At 41.6% G+C, this 16,306-nt stretch overlaps 1 protein-coding gene across 3 annotated transcripts in view; it reads left to right on the top strand.

Moving 5' to 3' along the window:
• The window catches only part of SMAP1 (small ArfGAP 1), a 219,344-nt gene that overhangs the window by 28,679 nt on the left and 174,359 nt on the right, over window positions 1–16,306 (top strand). For all 3 annotated transcript variants that reach the window (XM_039530248.1, XM_039530246.1, XM_039530247.1), the window contains exons 3-4: window positions 3,036–3,121; window positions 5,974–6,049. In XM_039530248.1, the coding sequence (XP_039386182.1) occupies window positions 3,036–3,121; window positions 5,974–6,049 (162 nt within the window). The remainder of the gene's footprint in view (window positions 1–3,035; window positions 3,122–5,973; window positions 6,050–16,306) is intronic.

Genomic DNA, 16,306 nt, shown 5'->3' with positions numbered 1-16,306 from the left:
CCTCATCCCAAGAGCAGGTACACTACTTCATGCTCTTCTGTGCCAGGCCTTAGACAGTAGGTGTGACATGAGGAGTGAGAGCTACAGCTCAGTCCCCAATCAACTCTCCAACTTTCTTCTTTCCATTCAACCTTTGGAGTTCCACTCTTCTTCTATTACTGGAATATCATTACCAGAGAGAGGTGGATCCTTGAGAAAGTGCAGGAAGTCTATTCAACCACATTCTTCCTCCCTGTTTTTTCCTACTAAGGGACCCCTCTCACAAGCACCTACTAAGAACAGAAGTTCTATCCCTTTTGGAAGATGGTGCTATCGAGGAAGTACCAAAAGATTTCAGAGGGAAAGGGCGTTTTCTCTAAGTAGTTTCTGATCCCAAGGATGGATGGTGGAATGTGATCCATCTTAGAGCTCAGAAACCTGTTACTTTATCAGAAAGTTCAGCTTCCTTGTGGTGACAATTGGGTCAACAATTTCTTCCTGATATATCCAAGATTGATTTGTAGCTCTCGATCTCAAGGATGCATATTTCCTTACATCGATAATATCTTCATATTGTGAATATCTCCATTTCATGATTTAAAAAAAAAAATCACCACCAGTACAGGGTCCTTCCCTTTGGCCTTTCTGCTGCCCCTCAGGTATTTACAAAATCCCTCTTTGTCATGACAGCACGCTTAAGACTGCAAGATATTAATATATACTACTATTTGGCTTGTCTAATAAAAACTTCATCTCAAAAGTCTCTGACCCTCAATCTGGACTGTGGTGTGTGTTTTTTGGAGAAACTGGGTATCTGAATAAATTGGAAGAAATCACCTCTTCATATGCAGAAACTCTCCTCCTTTGGCAGAATTTTAGACTCTCTTCTGGAAGGAAAGCCCTTCCATGTTGGAAGTGTCACTCTGCTGTTATAAAACTTCAAGAGAATCCTAACGAGATAGTAATCTTCCTCAGTCTAGGACTCATTGCTTCAGTGTGTCCATATGCATGTCTCAAAATAAAAGTATTACAGCTAGCAAGAAATTACCAGGCAAATCTAGACAACATATACCTAAAGCTTTCTCTTCCCCACTTCCCGCAGCTCCTATTGGCTGGGAAGGCGAACCATGGCCACAGGGAGCTGAGGGGCTCCAGGCCTGCAGATGCTCCAAGTAAACAAAACAACAATGTATTAGATATTCAATGATTCCATAGAGCAGGGGTCGGCAGGCTTTCCGAAGTGGTGTGCCAAGTCTTAATTTATTCACGGTAATTTAAGGTTTCGCGTGCCAGTAATACATTTTACATTTACAGGGGCCGGCGGATGGAACCCCAGACTGGCAGCAAGCTGAGCAGACCTGCTTGCCTGGGTTCCGTCCATCCAGGCCAGCAGCGGGCTGAGCAGGGCTGGCAGCGGGAACACCAGGCTGGCAGCATCGTGCCACAGGAAATCAGCTCGCATGCCGCAGATTGCTGACCCCTGTCATAGAGTTTAAAATCATCAAATTTTGGTGTAGACCCATTTATAAGCCAACCCCCGCTCTTCGATGCGTCACTCTTTACCAAAAATATTCAGCTTATGACCGAGTATACAGGATGACTATGAGCCGCCAATGTGATATGGCCGTTAAAAAAAGCTAATGCAGTTTTAGGATGCATCAGGCAAGGTATTTCCAGCAAAGATAAGGAGGTGTTAGTACTGTTATATAAGGCACTGGTGAGACCTCATCTGGAATACTGTGTGCAGTTCTGGTCTCCCATGTTTAAGAAGAATGAATTCAAACTGGAACAGGTTCAGAGACGGGCTACTAGGCTGATCCAAGGAATGGAAAACCTGTCTTATGAAAGGAGACTCAAAGAGCTTGGCTTGTTTAGTCTAACCAAAAGAAGGTTGAGGGGGGATATGCTTGCTCTTTATAAATATATCAGAGGGATTAATATTAGGGAGGGAGAGGAATTATTTAAGCTTAGTACCAATGTGGACACAAGAACAAATGGGTATAAACTGGACACTAGGAAGTTTAGACTTGAAATTAGATGAAGGTTTCTAACCATTAGTGGAGTGAAGTTCTGGAACAGCCTTCCAAGGGGAGTAGTGGGGGCAAAAGACATCTGGCTTTAAGACTAAGCTTGATAAGTTTATGGAAGGGATGGTATGATGGGATAGCCTAATTTTGGCAATTGATCTTTGATTATCAGCAGGTAAGTATGCCCAGTGTTCTGTGATGGGATGTTAGATGGGATGGGATCTGAGTTACTGCAGAGAATTCTTTCCTGGGTGCTGGCGGGTGAGTCTTAACACATGCTCAGGGTTTAACTGATTGCCATATTTGGGGTCGGGAAGGAATTTTCCTCCGGGGAAGATTGACAGAGGCCCTGAAGGTTTTTCGCCTCCCTCTGCAGCATGGGGCATGGGTCACTTGCTGGAGGATTCTCTGCAGCTTGAGGTCTTCAAACCACAATTTGAAGACTTCAATAACTCAGGCATAGGTTAGGGGTTTGTTATCGAAGTGGATGGGTAAGATTCTGTGGCCTGCTTTGTGCAGGAGGTCAGACTAGATGATCATAATGGTCCCTTCTGACCTTTAAGTCTGAGTCTATATGGTAATCTCCTTTTTCCTTTAATCTTTCACTTGCAATCTTAGAAGCTACTTTTGAAATACTAAAATAAAAATTTTCAGATAGAAGTGATTTTTTTAAAGACCAGAGTAGCAAATTCCACAGGAAACATCTTATAATTCCTATTAATGTGCGGTGTTTTAAAAATGCTTTTTGTAATATCTTTCTATTGCAGAAAACATGCAAAGCAGGGTTGTGTTTGTATTGACTAACACTTGAATAGACAAGTGGTAAAAACAGAACATTACGTTCAAAGGAGTGAAGAGAACATGTATGAAACAAATGGATGTGATTAGGGGATTTAACCTCCAGTTCTTAAAATGTAGTGCACAAAAGTTTTTAATCCTCACTTATATGGTCAGAATAACAATGGAAATGTTTCTAAGACCCAAATTAGCAATGTACAAAATAATAATTCTTCTACCACCTTTCTTTAGTGCATGCAGGATATGGGAAATACGAAGGCAAGGATACTCTATGAAGCTAATCTACCAGAGAACTTCCGAAGACCACAAACAGATCAGTATCCTTTTTTGTCTTACTGTTTTCAAATTCAAGGAGCCTTAGTACAACCCAAGTGTTACATAACTAGATGAAGAATTTGATAGGTGTCAATTTACCATACCAGCCTTAATTAAAGTTGATATTTTTTATATTTTGCGGTGCCGAACTAGAGGCATTGAAAAATGGGAAGTGGTTCAGCAAACCTCCCTTACGGTAAGAAACTTAACAAATGTATTTGTTTATTGAAGAGAGAGGTTAAGAACTGATGTGTTCATAGTTTATAAGTGCGTACACAGGGAGAAGATTTCTGATTGAAGACTCATAGATGTTATGCCTTTGTCTTGAAGGTGTACTGCTGAGATGTAGATCATTTGGTGTGGCTGGGAGCTGAACTGAATATGCGATGAGCGATGGGGGACAGAAAGGAAGATGAGAATTGATAAATAGAAAACAGATTGAATTAGTTAGGTCTAGAAGCAAAATGGGAAGTGGTGAATTTGATAATGATAGGGCGAATTGATTTGGAGTGAATGAAGTGCTGAGTGAGTCAGGTGAATGAATGGTGACTAAGTAGGAAGATAAGTACGAGTTGTGTGGGGCTGAATAGTGAGGTGAATTGGTATGGTGGTTTGATATGCATGGAAAAATATTTGTGAAATGTTGGTGTGCCAAGGAGTGTTGGAGTGCATAACCAAGCCAATGATGATTTTAATGGTGTGCTGGTTATTTTTTTGATAATTTTGGAAAGCTAACTTCATTACTAGTATTAATTTAGGTTGCTTTCAGTCGGTTTTGCTGCCTTATCTTCGATTCCAAACCATCATGGGGCTAGTTCTAGCTGTGTGTGGGGGCTTCCAGCCTTTATAAGCTCCCTCAGTTGTTTGAACCCTGGCTGATCTACAAGAATAGATCTGTACTGATACCTCACTTATCATATCTTACCCTGAAACAGAGTTTAAAAAGTGTGTGTTATGGAACAATAAAATGTTGTTCTGAGTAGTCGTGTATGGAGCGTGAAATGGTTAGGCTGTCTGAAGGCTTTCTGATTGCAAAAGCATTAAATCATAAGGCTTTATTATCTTTCACTCTAAGCACATCGTAGGGAATATGTCTGAGTGTAGTTTGAGCCTGCATAACTTTTGTTTGGTCAAATGCTAAATGAAGTTTATTATTAATAAGGAATGCTAAAGCAACTTTGATTTTTAGGTGAAAGGGCACTGGAGTTGGCCATGCACTCACTGTGAGCTTGGCCTCCCTCCAAGTCTCTTTTCCCTTGTCATGCTTATTGTCACAAGAAATGAGTGGAAATGTGTTAAAGAGGATATTGATAATGGACCTTTATATTTAGCAAAGTGAGAATTGGCTTTATTCCATTAGATGGAAGTCTGTTGCCAACTCCTTTTCACATGTTCTGAAGAGGACATCTGTTTGTAGTCATCAACGGATTTTGCAAGAAAATATCTACCTCGGTCTGGAGTCTTTTACTATAACTTCATATTGAGATACAAATTTATTGGTCCATAATGAATTTTAGCCAGCATGCTGGAATCTGTAACTGGACAAAAGTGACTCCTGAGGCAGGGCAAGTGGACCCTGAACCCTGCAAAAGACTCCATGCGGAAGCAGAAGGGGATCTCTCACACCAAAAATGACACGTGAAGTTGTATCCTGCTCTGTTCACTGTATTGGCCATCTCAAGAAGGAGAAGAGAGAGACTGTAACCATCAGCTAAGCCATGCCTGAAGTCTATATACAGCTAAGAGAAAAAAGACACTAATCACCTCCCTGCATGCAAAGTGAGTTTAAGTTATTTGCACCATTAGAACTACAGTAGATCTCAACTGAGATCTATCACATGAGTTGAAGAAGATGATGACTACTGAATTCTCCAAGGTTCCACTCCCAGGTCAGTTATCTAATTAGTAAGAAGTTATTTTGGGTTAAAAGCATACTATCCCAAAGCTGCCAAGTGCTTGATTTTAGGTTACTTTCTCACAGATGCAGAAATGATCAGAAAGATGCAGACACTGCATTATTGTGGTAGGGGAATAAGCTAAATAAATAGGGTCTATCATAGGTTGTATGTTCAGACAAACTTAAGATAGAAAATCAAAATGGGAAGCTATAAAGAAATCATTCTCAGTTATACGTCTTTAAAGCAAAGGCAAGAGTTTCAGCTGCTGCTTTTAGTAGACTAGACTCTTAGCTCAGTTGATTAGATTAAAAAAGAAGCATTCTTCCTTAACTTTCCTGTGAAGTATTGAAATAATTCTTGTTTTAACCTTATAAATTGATGTAATTGCTCACTGTAGTAACTGATGAGCCAGAGAAATTAACCATTGATCGAATTCCAGTTGCAACTTTAATTTGATCATTGTATTATGTTATATTTTATTAGTTTAGGGAAATTCCAGCCTTACATATGTATGATTCTTGTTGCAGGATTGGATGTTGTACGTTTTTGTGGTTGCTCACAACCTATTGCATAATATAAATACAGAGTGAAAATGTTTTGATGGCAGGACACTGACTCACATCTGGTATGCATATCAATTTTTCATGTTGTGATTGTGAAGTATGATTTCAAAGAAAGAAAATGAAGCTGTTAAGAGAAGTACATATGAAATCTAAGCATTAAGTAGCTGTGACTGAATTTTTACTCTTGATAAGTTCATTGAAAGTGATTGAGCATGTGCATAAGTAACCAAAGCAGTTCAGGTTTGGTTTTTGTTTTCTCGCCTTGAAATAAAATTGCAAAAATGTTGGAGAATTAGAACCGAATGTCATTCTTTTAGTTTGAATATTCTTAACCAGTTTTTAGATTGATTTTCTTCCTCTCACTGTGTGTTTTACTTAACTGCCTGTTTTCAGAGCTGTAGAATTTTTCATCAGGGATAAATATGAAAAGAAGAAGTACTATGACAAAAATGCAATCAGTGTCACCAGTGTAAGTATGCAATTCTTCCACTAATTCAGATAGTATTCTTTGTATTTTTCTTGAAGCTTTAAATTACCCTTGGAGAAATTTAAAATTGTCTATGTAAGTACTTATCAGAAGAGGTACTGGTATGTAGGAATACTAAATAGATGATAAAGTCATGGACATATAATAGTGAACATTCCTTTGGTCCGTAGCCATACAATGCTGACCTTCATTATCTGTGTTAAAAAAACCAAAAAAAAAAAAAAAAGAAAAACCTAACACAGATAACTTCCCTACCCCCACAAAAACCTAGGTATGAACAACTTGTGTGTGAGATAGTAGTTACGGTTATGTTTCAGAGTTTAGTTTTAACAGGAACTTCAATAAAATTTTTACAAAATAAAGCTTTAAAGTGGCAAAAACCAAAACACAGAGTATGAACTTGGAGCAGTATTGATTTTTTTTTTTCTTGGTAGTTTGATGGAAAATGAATTGACATTGAGAGAATAATAATTTTAAAAATCACTACCTTTGGAGACACCTCCCTTCATGCCTCCACTTCCCCCCCCCTCCCCCCAGTAGTCTCTCTTTTCTTTGTAGGCTAAAAAACATGAAGAGAAATAGATCTTGCCAAATAACCCTGTAGTCTTAAGTTCCCTGAGTTGGGAAAGAGGAGACCAAGAGTTCAAATCTTATCTCCTAAGTGCAGTTTAAATTCTAGTGCCATTCTCCCCTTGTTATTGACCTACAGTCATGAACCTCAACCTAAAAGACAGTTAAGGGAGAGCTGCTGAAGAGTTTTTTTTTTTAAATAAATTAGCAGAAAAATTATTCAAGATCACTGCAGGCATAGAACCCAAGTCTCTAACATGACAATCCCCTGTCTCATCCATTGCACCACACTGCCTTCCAGAGTGACTAAACCACTCTTTTATCTTGTTTCTAACTACTATAAACTAAACTCCCCTTCCAGAGCCCAGGATAAAATCCAGCAATGCTGGTCTCCAAAGGGACTAACAATTACTTCTGTAGCTCATATAGTGTAGACCTAGGCTAGGGATATGTGAAGGCCAAAGGGAAGGATGTGATTGACACAGTTAAAAGACCGTTTTAAAACAATATTTGTACTTAACATTCCTGAAGTAGATGGTAAAGTAGTTTCTCAAATGCATGGAATGTGAGATAGTCAGATGAGCTGCTCTTTTGAATTGGATATAAAAGCATATGAAATCACTGGTAGGTTTGTTTTTTTTTGCGCATGAGTGCAAATTGGACCATCTATTGGAGATGGAAGTGAAAGCCTTATGAAGCGTTGGTGTGTAATCAACAGTGCTATAGGCGATATGAAGGGGGAAAACATATCCATTTCTTAACTTATTTCCAAATTCTTAAGGTTTTAGGTAGATGGGGTTTGTCCTGCTGTAACCTTAAGGGTACTGTTGAGATAGAACAGGGATTGGCAACCTTTGGCACGAGGCTCACCAGGGTAAGCACCCTGGCGGTCCGGTCCGGTTTGTTTACCTTCCGCGTACACAGGTTCAGCAGATAGCATCTCCCACTGGCTGTGGTTTGCCACTCCAGGCCAATGGGGGCTGCAGAAAGTGGCGCGGGTCAAGGGATAGAAGTTGAGGAAAAAGTTACCACATTCCAGGACACTGGGAAGTCCTTCCATGATAGTTGTCTTTTTCTCTGATCGCTTGATCTGGCCTTTCAGTCCCATCTGTCAATTTCTGGCTGGTGTTCCTCCAGGTTGAGCCCATTTTAGGTCTTCTCTACATTTCTCCACAACAGATTACTTAATTGTTATCCAATTGGCTTTTAATACATTAACTCTTTGGGTTTTAGGTGACCTGTATGTTGCATGTGCAAGCTTGAGTTACCCAATTTATGTACTTTTCTTGCTGGGTGTGCAGTTCCTGGTTCATATCATTTTATGTCATCCTCGCTCTGGGTCTTCCCAGAAAAAGTATTTTTTCTTGTTACAGGTTTGTGTGTGTTTTTTACCTCATAACTTCCAGCACGATGCTACTTTTATTCCATCAGAAATATTATTTTAAGCTGATCAGCAATTCTGTGTAAAAGAAGAATTGGCAAAACCACACTTATGCCAACAAGACCTTGTCCTAAAGTGTTAGCTCATCTATATTCATTCACTGTGTATAACTAAGTCATTAAAATATAACAATATTTTTATTTTATCATTTAGCAGTCCTTAATTTTTATATTTCAGTGTTAAGTCAGTATACGTTATCCTCTTCATCTGTCTGGAGAGCACGCTATGATTCTTTAATGTCAATATTTCTTATCTTTAAAAATAGGCTTTCATTCAAAGTCCAGTTTTGCTTATAAATCATTACAAAGAAATTTCACTAGAAGTTTCACTAGAAATTTCACCCACGAAAGCTCATGCTGCAAAACGTCTGTTAGTCTATAAGGTGCCACAGGACTCTTTGCTGCTTTTACAGATCCAGACTAACACGGCTACCCCTCTGATACTTGCTTTTAATAGTAACCCCTACAGTACTAAATAGTTTATTTGCTAAGTTTCAAATCATAGGATAAATTGAATAACTGCTTTTAGACATGGATGTAATGGATTTCTACAATGATCTATATTATGGAGAGATCCTAGTATTTTCTGTAGTTAAGGTTAAAAGCAATCCTTCCATTATCAGCACAATTTTCGCCCACCTCCATTCTCTTTCGAAATAAAAAGCAATTAAATAATAAGATCTTTGTGACAAGGAGTGTGTCTCATTTGTTGTGAGGTACCTAGCATGCTTTTTTGGTACTGTAAAATAAATAACAATCAGCCTGAAATGTGATCTTACATAAAGGTAGAGATATTCTGAAAAAATGAAGCAAACTGGGCAGGGTATTTTAGAGGTGGATGCCTGTAATTTGCAATCCTTGTTTCTTTGATTACTATTTTTTTTTGGGTGGGAGGTGAGGGGAAGCAGTCTCAAAAAATTTGTGCTAACTACGTCCAATCTGGTTTGAATAATTTTTCAGTGACATGGAATAATACCTTTCAGTATACTTGTGGGGAATTGGTAATGCTTAGTAGAGCAGTTTTTATATACAGTAGAAATACCATGACTCTTAAAACACTATATGTGGGGTTTTTGTGCAGTTTAAGAAAACTGTATCAACCTACTGCATAATTACAAATAATTCACTGTTTCTGTGAGCCTGAGCTGTGAGACGTAGGGCTTGCAAGCTTTGCAGAATTCACACAGGGCTGAGTTAAGGTTGTTGGGTTATTTTAAATGTTTCTGTGAAAAGCGTAGGAGTTTTAAGTACTAGATTAACTTGGAAATCCCTGCCTTTCTAATGTTCAGAGTTTCAAAATATTTAATTTCTTCCAAATGTATTAATACTTTCTCAACAGCAGGGCCAGCTTATTTGTGCAGGTTTTTTAGGTCACTGAATGAGATCAAATTAGCGCATGTTATAGATTCCCAGGCCAAAAGAGACCATTGTGATCATCCTAGTCTGACCTCCTGTATAACACATGCCATGAAACTTCCCTGAAACAATGTATAGAACATATTTTTTTAGAAAAACATCTCATCTTGATTTTAAAATCCCCAGTGATGGGGTATCCACCTTGACTTGTATTAAATTGTTCCAATGATTAATTACTCTCACTATTAAAAATTTACACCTTATTTCCAGTCTGACTTTGTGTAGATTCAACTTCAAGCCATTGGATGGTGTTACCTTTCTTTGCTAGGTTGAAGAGCCCATTATCAAGTGTTTGTTTTCTGAGTTAGTAATTCTAGACTTTGATCAAGTCACCCCTGCACCTTTTCTGTGTTGATCCAGAGACTCAAGGAACTCAGTCTGTCACTATAAGGCATGTTTTAATCATTCTTGTGGCTCTTCTCTGACCTCTCTCCAATTAATCAACATCCTTTGAATTGTGGACATCAGAACTGGACACAGTATTCCAGCAGCGATTTCAGTGCTAAATACCAAGGTAAAACACTCTCGCTACTCCTACTGAAGATTCCCATATTTATACATCAAGGATTTGCAGTAGCCCTTTTGGCCACAGGATTGTACTTGGCACTCATGTGCAAATGATTGTCCACCATGACCATCAAGTCTTTTAAGTGTCACTGCTTCCTAGGATAGAGTCCCTCATCCTGCATATATGACCTACATTCTTTGTTCCTAGATGTATACATTTACATTATTCTTATTAAAATACATATTGTTTGCTTGCCACTAGTTTACCAAGTGATACAGATGGCTCTGTATAAGTGACCTGTCTGCTTTATTATTTATCCCTCCCTCAATTTTTGTGTCCTTTGCAAATTTAATCCATGATTTTGTTTTCTTTTATCAGGTCACTGATTAAAAAAAAGTTAAATGGCATAGGGCCAAGAACAGATCCCTGTGGGACCCCACTAGAAACATATCCACTCAGTGATTCTCCTTTAAAACTACATTTTGAAACATATCAGCTTTTAATCCATTTAATGTGTGCCTTTTTATTAATACTGTTAGTTTTTTAATCAAAGTACTGCGTTTTCTTTTAAAGAACACACATGCCTAATGATAATAAAACTTACCAGTCCAGCAAGGGTTTTGGGGAGAAGAGTTCTGTTTCCATAAGGTATTGCATAAACAGAGTAATAAGCAAAAGATTTTAAAGGGGTGGCTTAAAGGTTACTTAATGCTAAAATTTGTTATTCAAAGTAATTGTACAATTTTGTCCAGTTTTTTTCCCCCTTAATGTATTTGTCAGCCATCTTGCTTTCATTTAGAATGTCTTTATTTCATTAGGGTTTGCATTTAAATTACAACTTCAGACTTGTTTCTTAAAAAGATGACATAACCATAATAAGCCTGAGGTAAGATTTACAACCATAAACAAATTCATGTGCAATTGTGACTAAAAACTTGAACTTCTTAATTAGCATGTAAATTGGATTTTCTTATGGTGTATAACAAAAGCATACTTTTCATATAGAGATTATACAAGTATAGTTGTTGCTACAATAGTGCTTTTTTAAATTGTTCAGCCCTAAGAATATTAGTTTATTAAGAGACCTATTGCTACAAGTACTGTATGTCAGTCAAGTGTCACCTGTCCTAGTACACCGCTTTCCTAGGTTTCCTTTTGGTATGTGCTCTATTCCTTGGACTGTTAAGTACAATCTAGATATGACAGATGTGTTTGGAATGAGGTAATGAAAAGACTGATGGCGAGCCCCAATTAAACAGTAAGTTATTATTGAACAAGTGTTACTGTCACATTCTGGACTGCATTCCAGGCCAGTTGTGTGCCTCACAATGCTGTGCTGTTTTAGCTTCCAAGCAGGGCTGCTCCTAACAGCATGCAGGCCACTCCCTGAGTGTCTGTGTATAGCTGCAGTCCTGGTCCAGCAACTCTGACCCCAGCATCCTATCAGCAACTCTTCAGTCACACCGTGGCTTCCACCAGCCAAGTTACTACTTTCAGGGTGACCCCAACACACTCCCAGTCCTGAATTTTCCTCAAAAATGTGTGTTCTGCACTGTCCAGCTCTTTCCTGGACAATTCAGATAGTAAAAATCTAGATAAAGGATCAATATTCAGCAGTTTGCTACTGTAAATGGCATTGCCAGACAGTTGAGTTTAAACAAAACACTGATTCGCTGCTACAAATTAGTGTTAGGAGAGTTTAAAACATTTTTGAAATCCCAATGTTTGAATAATATCTCTGTAATCACATGAAATTGTGACAAACTTAATTTCACTTTTACATATATATATATATATATATATATATATATATATATATATATATATATATATATATATATATATATATATATATATATATATATATATATATATGACTTGAAACTTTTCATGCTTACAAACATTTAGTAATACATTTATAGCCCATTGTGTAGAATCTTTTCATAAATATCCTATTAGTAGAGACCAAGATGCTTCCTGTAAATATCTGCCAAGCTACCTCATTATCTACCTTCAAAATTCTCCTTTGCTGTGATGCCAACAATAATCTTGTACTGGTTGTCTCATTTGATTTATTGTACTCCCCATTTGTCTGTATCCTAACTATTTGTTGCATCTTGTCTCATACTTAGTTTGTAAAACTGTTTGGAGCAGGGGCTATCTTTTTGTTCAGTGCTTAGCATAATGGAATCTTAGTCCATGACGGGCTCCTATATGTTGTGGTAATTAAACATTTATTATTACAATTAGTTGAATTTTAATTTCAGTTTTCTCCAATGTATCTTTAAAATATATTTCGATCTAATCTGGATTGAATCTGAGCTCTGCCCATGATGCTGGGGAATATCTTCTTTGAGTGCTTGCTCATGTCAGTTTCATTCTAGGGGTGTGTGCGCCCACGTGCACAGTTGTCGGACACTTTTGCCTTAGCAGTATCTGTATGATCAGCTATACTGCCCTCTGGCCCTATGCTCTCTCAGTTACTTCTTACCACCTGTGACGGTTGGTTGGAGTGCCTGGTCTTGCTTAGCAAGAGCATTAGTGGTTCTTCACCATTCAGATCGTTCTCCTTTTGTTTAGTCATAGACTAGTTAGCTGTTAAGTGATTTAGTACTACTTTAGTAGTTAGTCCCGGCTGATCTCCTAGTCGCCTTGCAGATCTCCTAGGCATTGGTCCCCTCCAACACAAGACTGTTCTTGGTCGTGACACCGGTTCCTGGGGCCCCGATACTGTTCTTTGTGCAGGCACTGGCCCTCGCCTTCCCTGTACTGGTCACTGACAAGAATCAGTTGAGAATTATGCTTCCACAGACCTGCACTGGTCACCAGAAGTCAGAGGGACAGTTCAGCCCTTCCTCTGTATGGGGTGAATCGTCTCCCAGTCGGGAGCCTGCCAAGGCGTCTGCGGCACTGGCATGGGGTCAAGGGCAATGACCTACCCAGTGGCAGTACTGGAACCTGTGGATGATGCCTGTTATGTCATCACTGTATTTCCACTGCTCCTTACAGGCAGCATTAGACATGCTACCCCTGGTGCAGCTGACAGCGGTGTTGGAGCAAGGGGCCGAATCTGAAGTAGTGACTCCGAGGGAGGCCCTAGCAACAGTGGGAGCGGTCCCCAACACAGTAACGGGACACTCCCCATCCTCCAGCAGTGCAATGATCCTCATTGTCCCCGCACGAGGCGGTGGTGTGGCCCTCGCAAACTGGTAGCCCCCCCTGATGACTTCAGAGAGCACCAAGCCCTACTTAAAGGGGTGGTGGTGGAGATTGAGGTACTAGCTGAGGTGCCCGATGACCTCTTCCATGTCGTTCCCTCCACTGCCCCAGGGATCCTAAAGATCGCCAAATTGGTGTGGCAGATCCCTTTTCCATTCTGCCCCCATCCAAGAAGGCAGAAAAGTACTATGTCCCCATAAAGGGGTATGAATACCTGTACACTCACCCTCCTGCGGGGTCCCTGGTCATGTCCTCTGTCAACGAAAGGGCCAGGCGAGTGGCACCCCAAAAAATAAAGCTAATGAGAGGCTGGACTTATTTGGCAGAAAAATTTATTCAACAGCAAGCCTCCAATTTAGGGTCTCTAACCATCAGGCCCTACTTGGCAGGTACAATTTCAACCTGTGGGACATCATCGGCAAGTTCACAGAGAGCCTCCCACAGGATCGGGCGCAGGAGTTTGCCACTCTGATAGAAGAGGGCAAGGCAGTAGCCAGCAGTGTCCTCCAGATGGCATGGGATGGCATGGACATAGCGTCGAGGGTGGTTGCCTCTGCAATAGTCCATGAGGCATAGCTCTTGGTTACATACCTCCGGACTATCCCAGGAGATGCAATCCACCCTCCAGGACCTCCCTTTCAAGGGACCGGGGCTCTTCTTAGAGCTAACTGATGCTAGGCTCCATGGCCTTACAAGACTCCTGGGCCACCCTCCACTCCTTGGGCCTACATAGTCTTCAGCAGGCCAGAAAGCTGTTTCGCCCTCTACCATCATTGAGGTCTTGGGGTACCCCTCGATCTGGCTCCTACAAAAAGGAGAACAAAGACGGGTTTTAAGCGGTGCCACCAGTCATAGTCTTGTCCTCCTGCCCAGCCAGGTCCTTTCAGGGAACAAGGCAGCCAAAAGCAGTCATGTTGATGCTGTTCCCGAGGATTATGCACCAGTCACTGCACTGGATCCATTCCTCATCTTCCTCAACTGCCTCCATCCTTTCCGGTCGGCCTGGTCCCATATCATCTTGGACTGCTGGTCAATAGTCTTGACACAGTCTCATCAGGCTATATACCCTGCAGTTTGTAGCTGACCAACCCTTCCATCCCCTTCCCTGTCCCTCTTCATGGACCCTTCTCACAAGCACCTCCTCGTTCAGGAGATCGAAAACCTCCTGAGCCCAAGGGCAGTGGAAGAGGTTCCACAAGACATGGAAAGAAGAGGATTTTAGTTCCGCTACTTTCTCATTCTGAAGGCAAAAGGGGGCCTCACATCTATCCTAGACCTGTGTGTTGCCTCAACAAGTCTCTCTCAAAAAGTCGAAGTTTCATATGGTCTCCCTGTCCTCCATCATCCCCTCTCTGGATCCGGGAGACTGGTACTTCGTCCTTGATTTAGAGGATGCGTACTTCCATATTCCCGGGACACCAGCATTTCCTCCATTTCATGTTGGGCCAGCGCCATTTCCAGTTCATGGCGATGCTCTTTGGTCTTTCGTCAGCTCTGAGTGTGTTCACCAAGTGCATGGCACCAGTGGCCACTTACCTGCAACGTCGGGGGAGGGGAGAGGGCGCAATCCAAATCTACCTGTACCTCAACGACTGGTTGATTAGGGGTCAGTCCTCGGATCAGGTGTGGGGGCATCTCGATCTGGTCTGTTCCACCTGCCACGACCTGGGCCTAATAATAAATGACAAAAAGTTGACCCTTACCCCAGTGCAACTTATAGAATTCATTGGGGCGGGACTCGACTCGAGCCAGAGCCTTCCTCCCTAAGACTCGGTTCCGAGTCATGATGGACCTCATGTCGTCTCTGCGTACCCACCCGTTCACCATGGCCCACACATGCCTGAGACTGTTGGGCTACATGGCAGCATGCACTTACATGGTCCAGCATGTGTGACTCCACCTCAGGCCCCTACAGGTGTGGCTGGCGTCGATCTGTCCTCAACCAACACAATATGGACTGAGTGATTGGGACCACTCATGGCAAGACGAGAATGTCCTGTCACCCGGAGCTGGTCAGTTCTATCTTCCACAGGTGGGGAACTCCCCAGGTGGACCTATTCACGTCCAGGCAGAATAGGAAATGCCACATATTCTGCTCGTTCAGGGACAAGGGATCCCCATGGGATGTCTTCCTGCTCCCGTGGTCGGGGGCTCTGATGTAAGTCTTTCCTCTGGTGCCATTGCTGCCCAGGGTCCTCGTGAAGATCAAGCAGAACAGGGTGAAGGTCATCCTCGTAGCGCCGGGTGGCTGTGCCATCACTGGTTCAGCACTCTGAGAAGTTTAATAGTGGTGACCCCGTTTCGGATGCCGCTCAGGTGGACTTGTTGTCCCAGAACCACAGCGGTCTCCTGCACCAGATCCTGGCAGCACTTTATCTAATGTCTTGGCTGCTGCTTGGCTAAATGCACAAGACCAGCAGTGCTTGTCCGAGGTCCAGTGAGTCCTGTTGGGCAGTAGAAAGCCTTCCACCAGGACCACCTGCTTGGACAAATGAAAGCGATTCACCTGCTGGATGGAAAATAAGGGGGTCTGTCCCAAGCGAGTCCCATTGCAGCTCATTCTAGATTACCGCCTGCCCTTCAAGCTTCAGGACTTGTCACTCTCATCTATCAAGGTCCATCTACTGGCTATCTTGGCCTTCCACCCACTGTTCAAAGGCAGGTCGGTTTTCTCTCTGGATATCTCAGCCAAATTCCTTAAGGGCCTGGAGCACGTCTACCCGCACCTCCAGGATCCTGTTCCTCTCTGGGACTTGCATCTGGTGCTGTTGCGGCTCACGGGTCGCCCCTTTGAGCCTCTGGCTTTCTGCTCTCACCTTCTCCTCTCCTGGAAGGTCATGTTCCTGGTTGTGGTGATGTTGGCCTGCTGGGTATCCGAGATTCAGGCACTCACCTCGCAACTGCCTTACACTGTCTTCTACAAGGACAAGGTCCAGTTAAGACCACACCCAGTCTTCCTTCCCAAGGTAGTTTCATTCGAGCTGGGACATTTACTTACTGGTCCTCTTTCTAAAGCTGCGTAAGTTGGAGGAGGCGCTCAGGCTACATGCCCTGGACGTCAGGAGGGCTCTGGCCTTCTACATTGA

This window comes from Mauremys reevesii, linkage group 3, assembly GCF_016161935.1.
Source record: "Mauremys reevesii isolate NIE-2019 linkage group 3, ASM1616193v1, whole genome shotgun sequence".
NCBI lineage: Eukaryota > Metazoa > Chordata > Testudines > Geoemydidae > Mauremys > Mauremys reevesii.
Note: the sequence above shows the minus strand (reverse complement) of the source record. Positions and strands in the feature narration are given on the sequence as shown.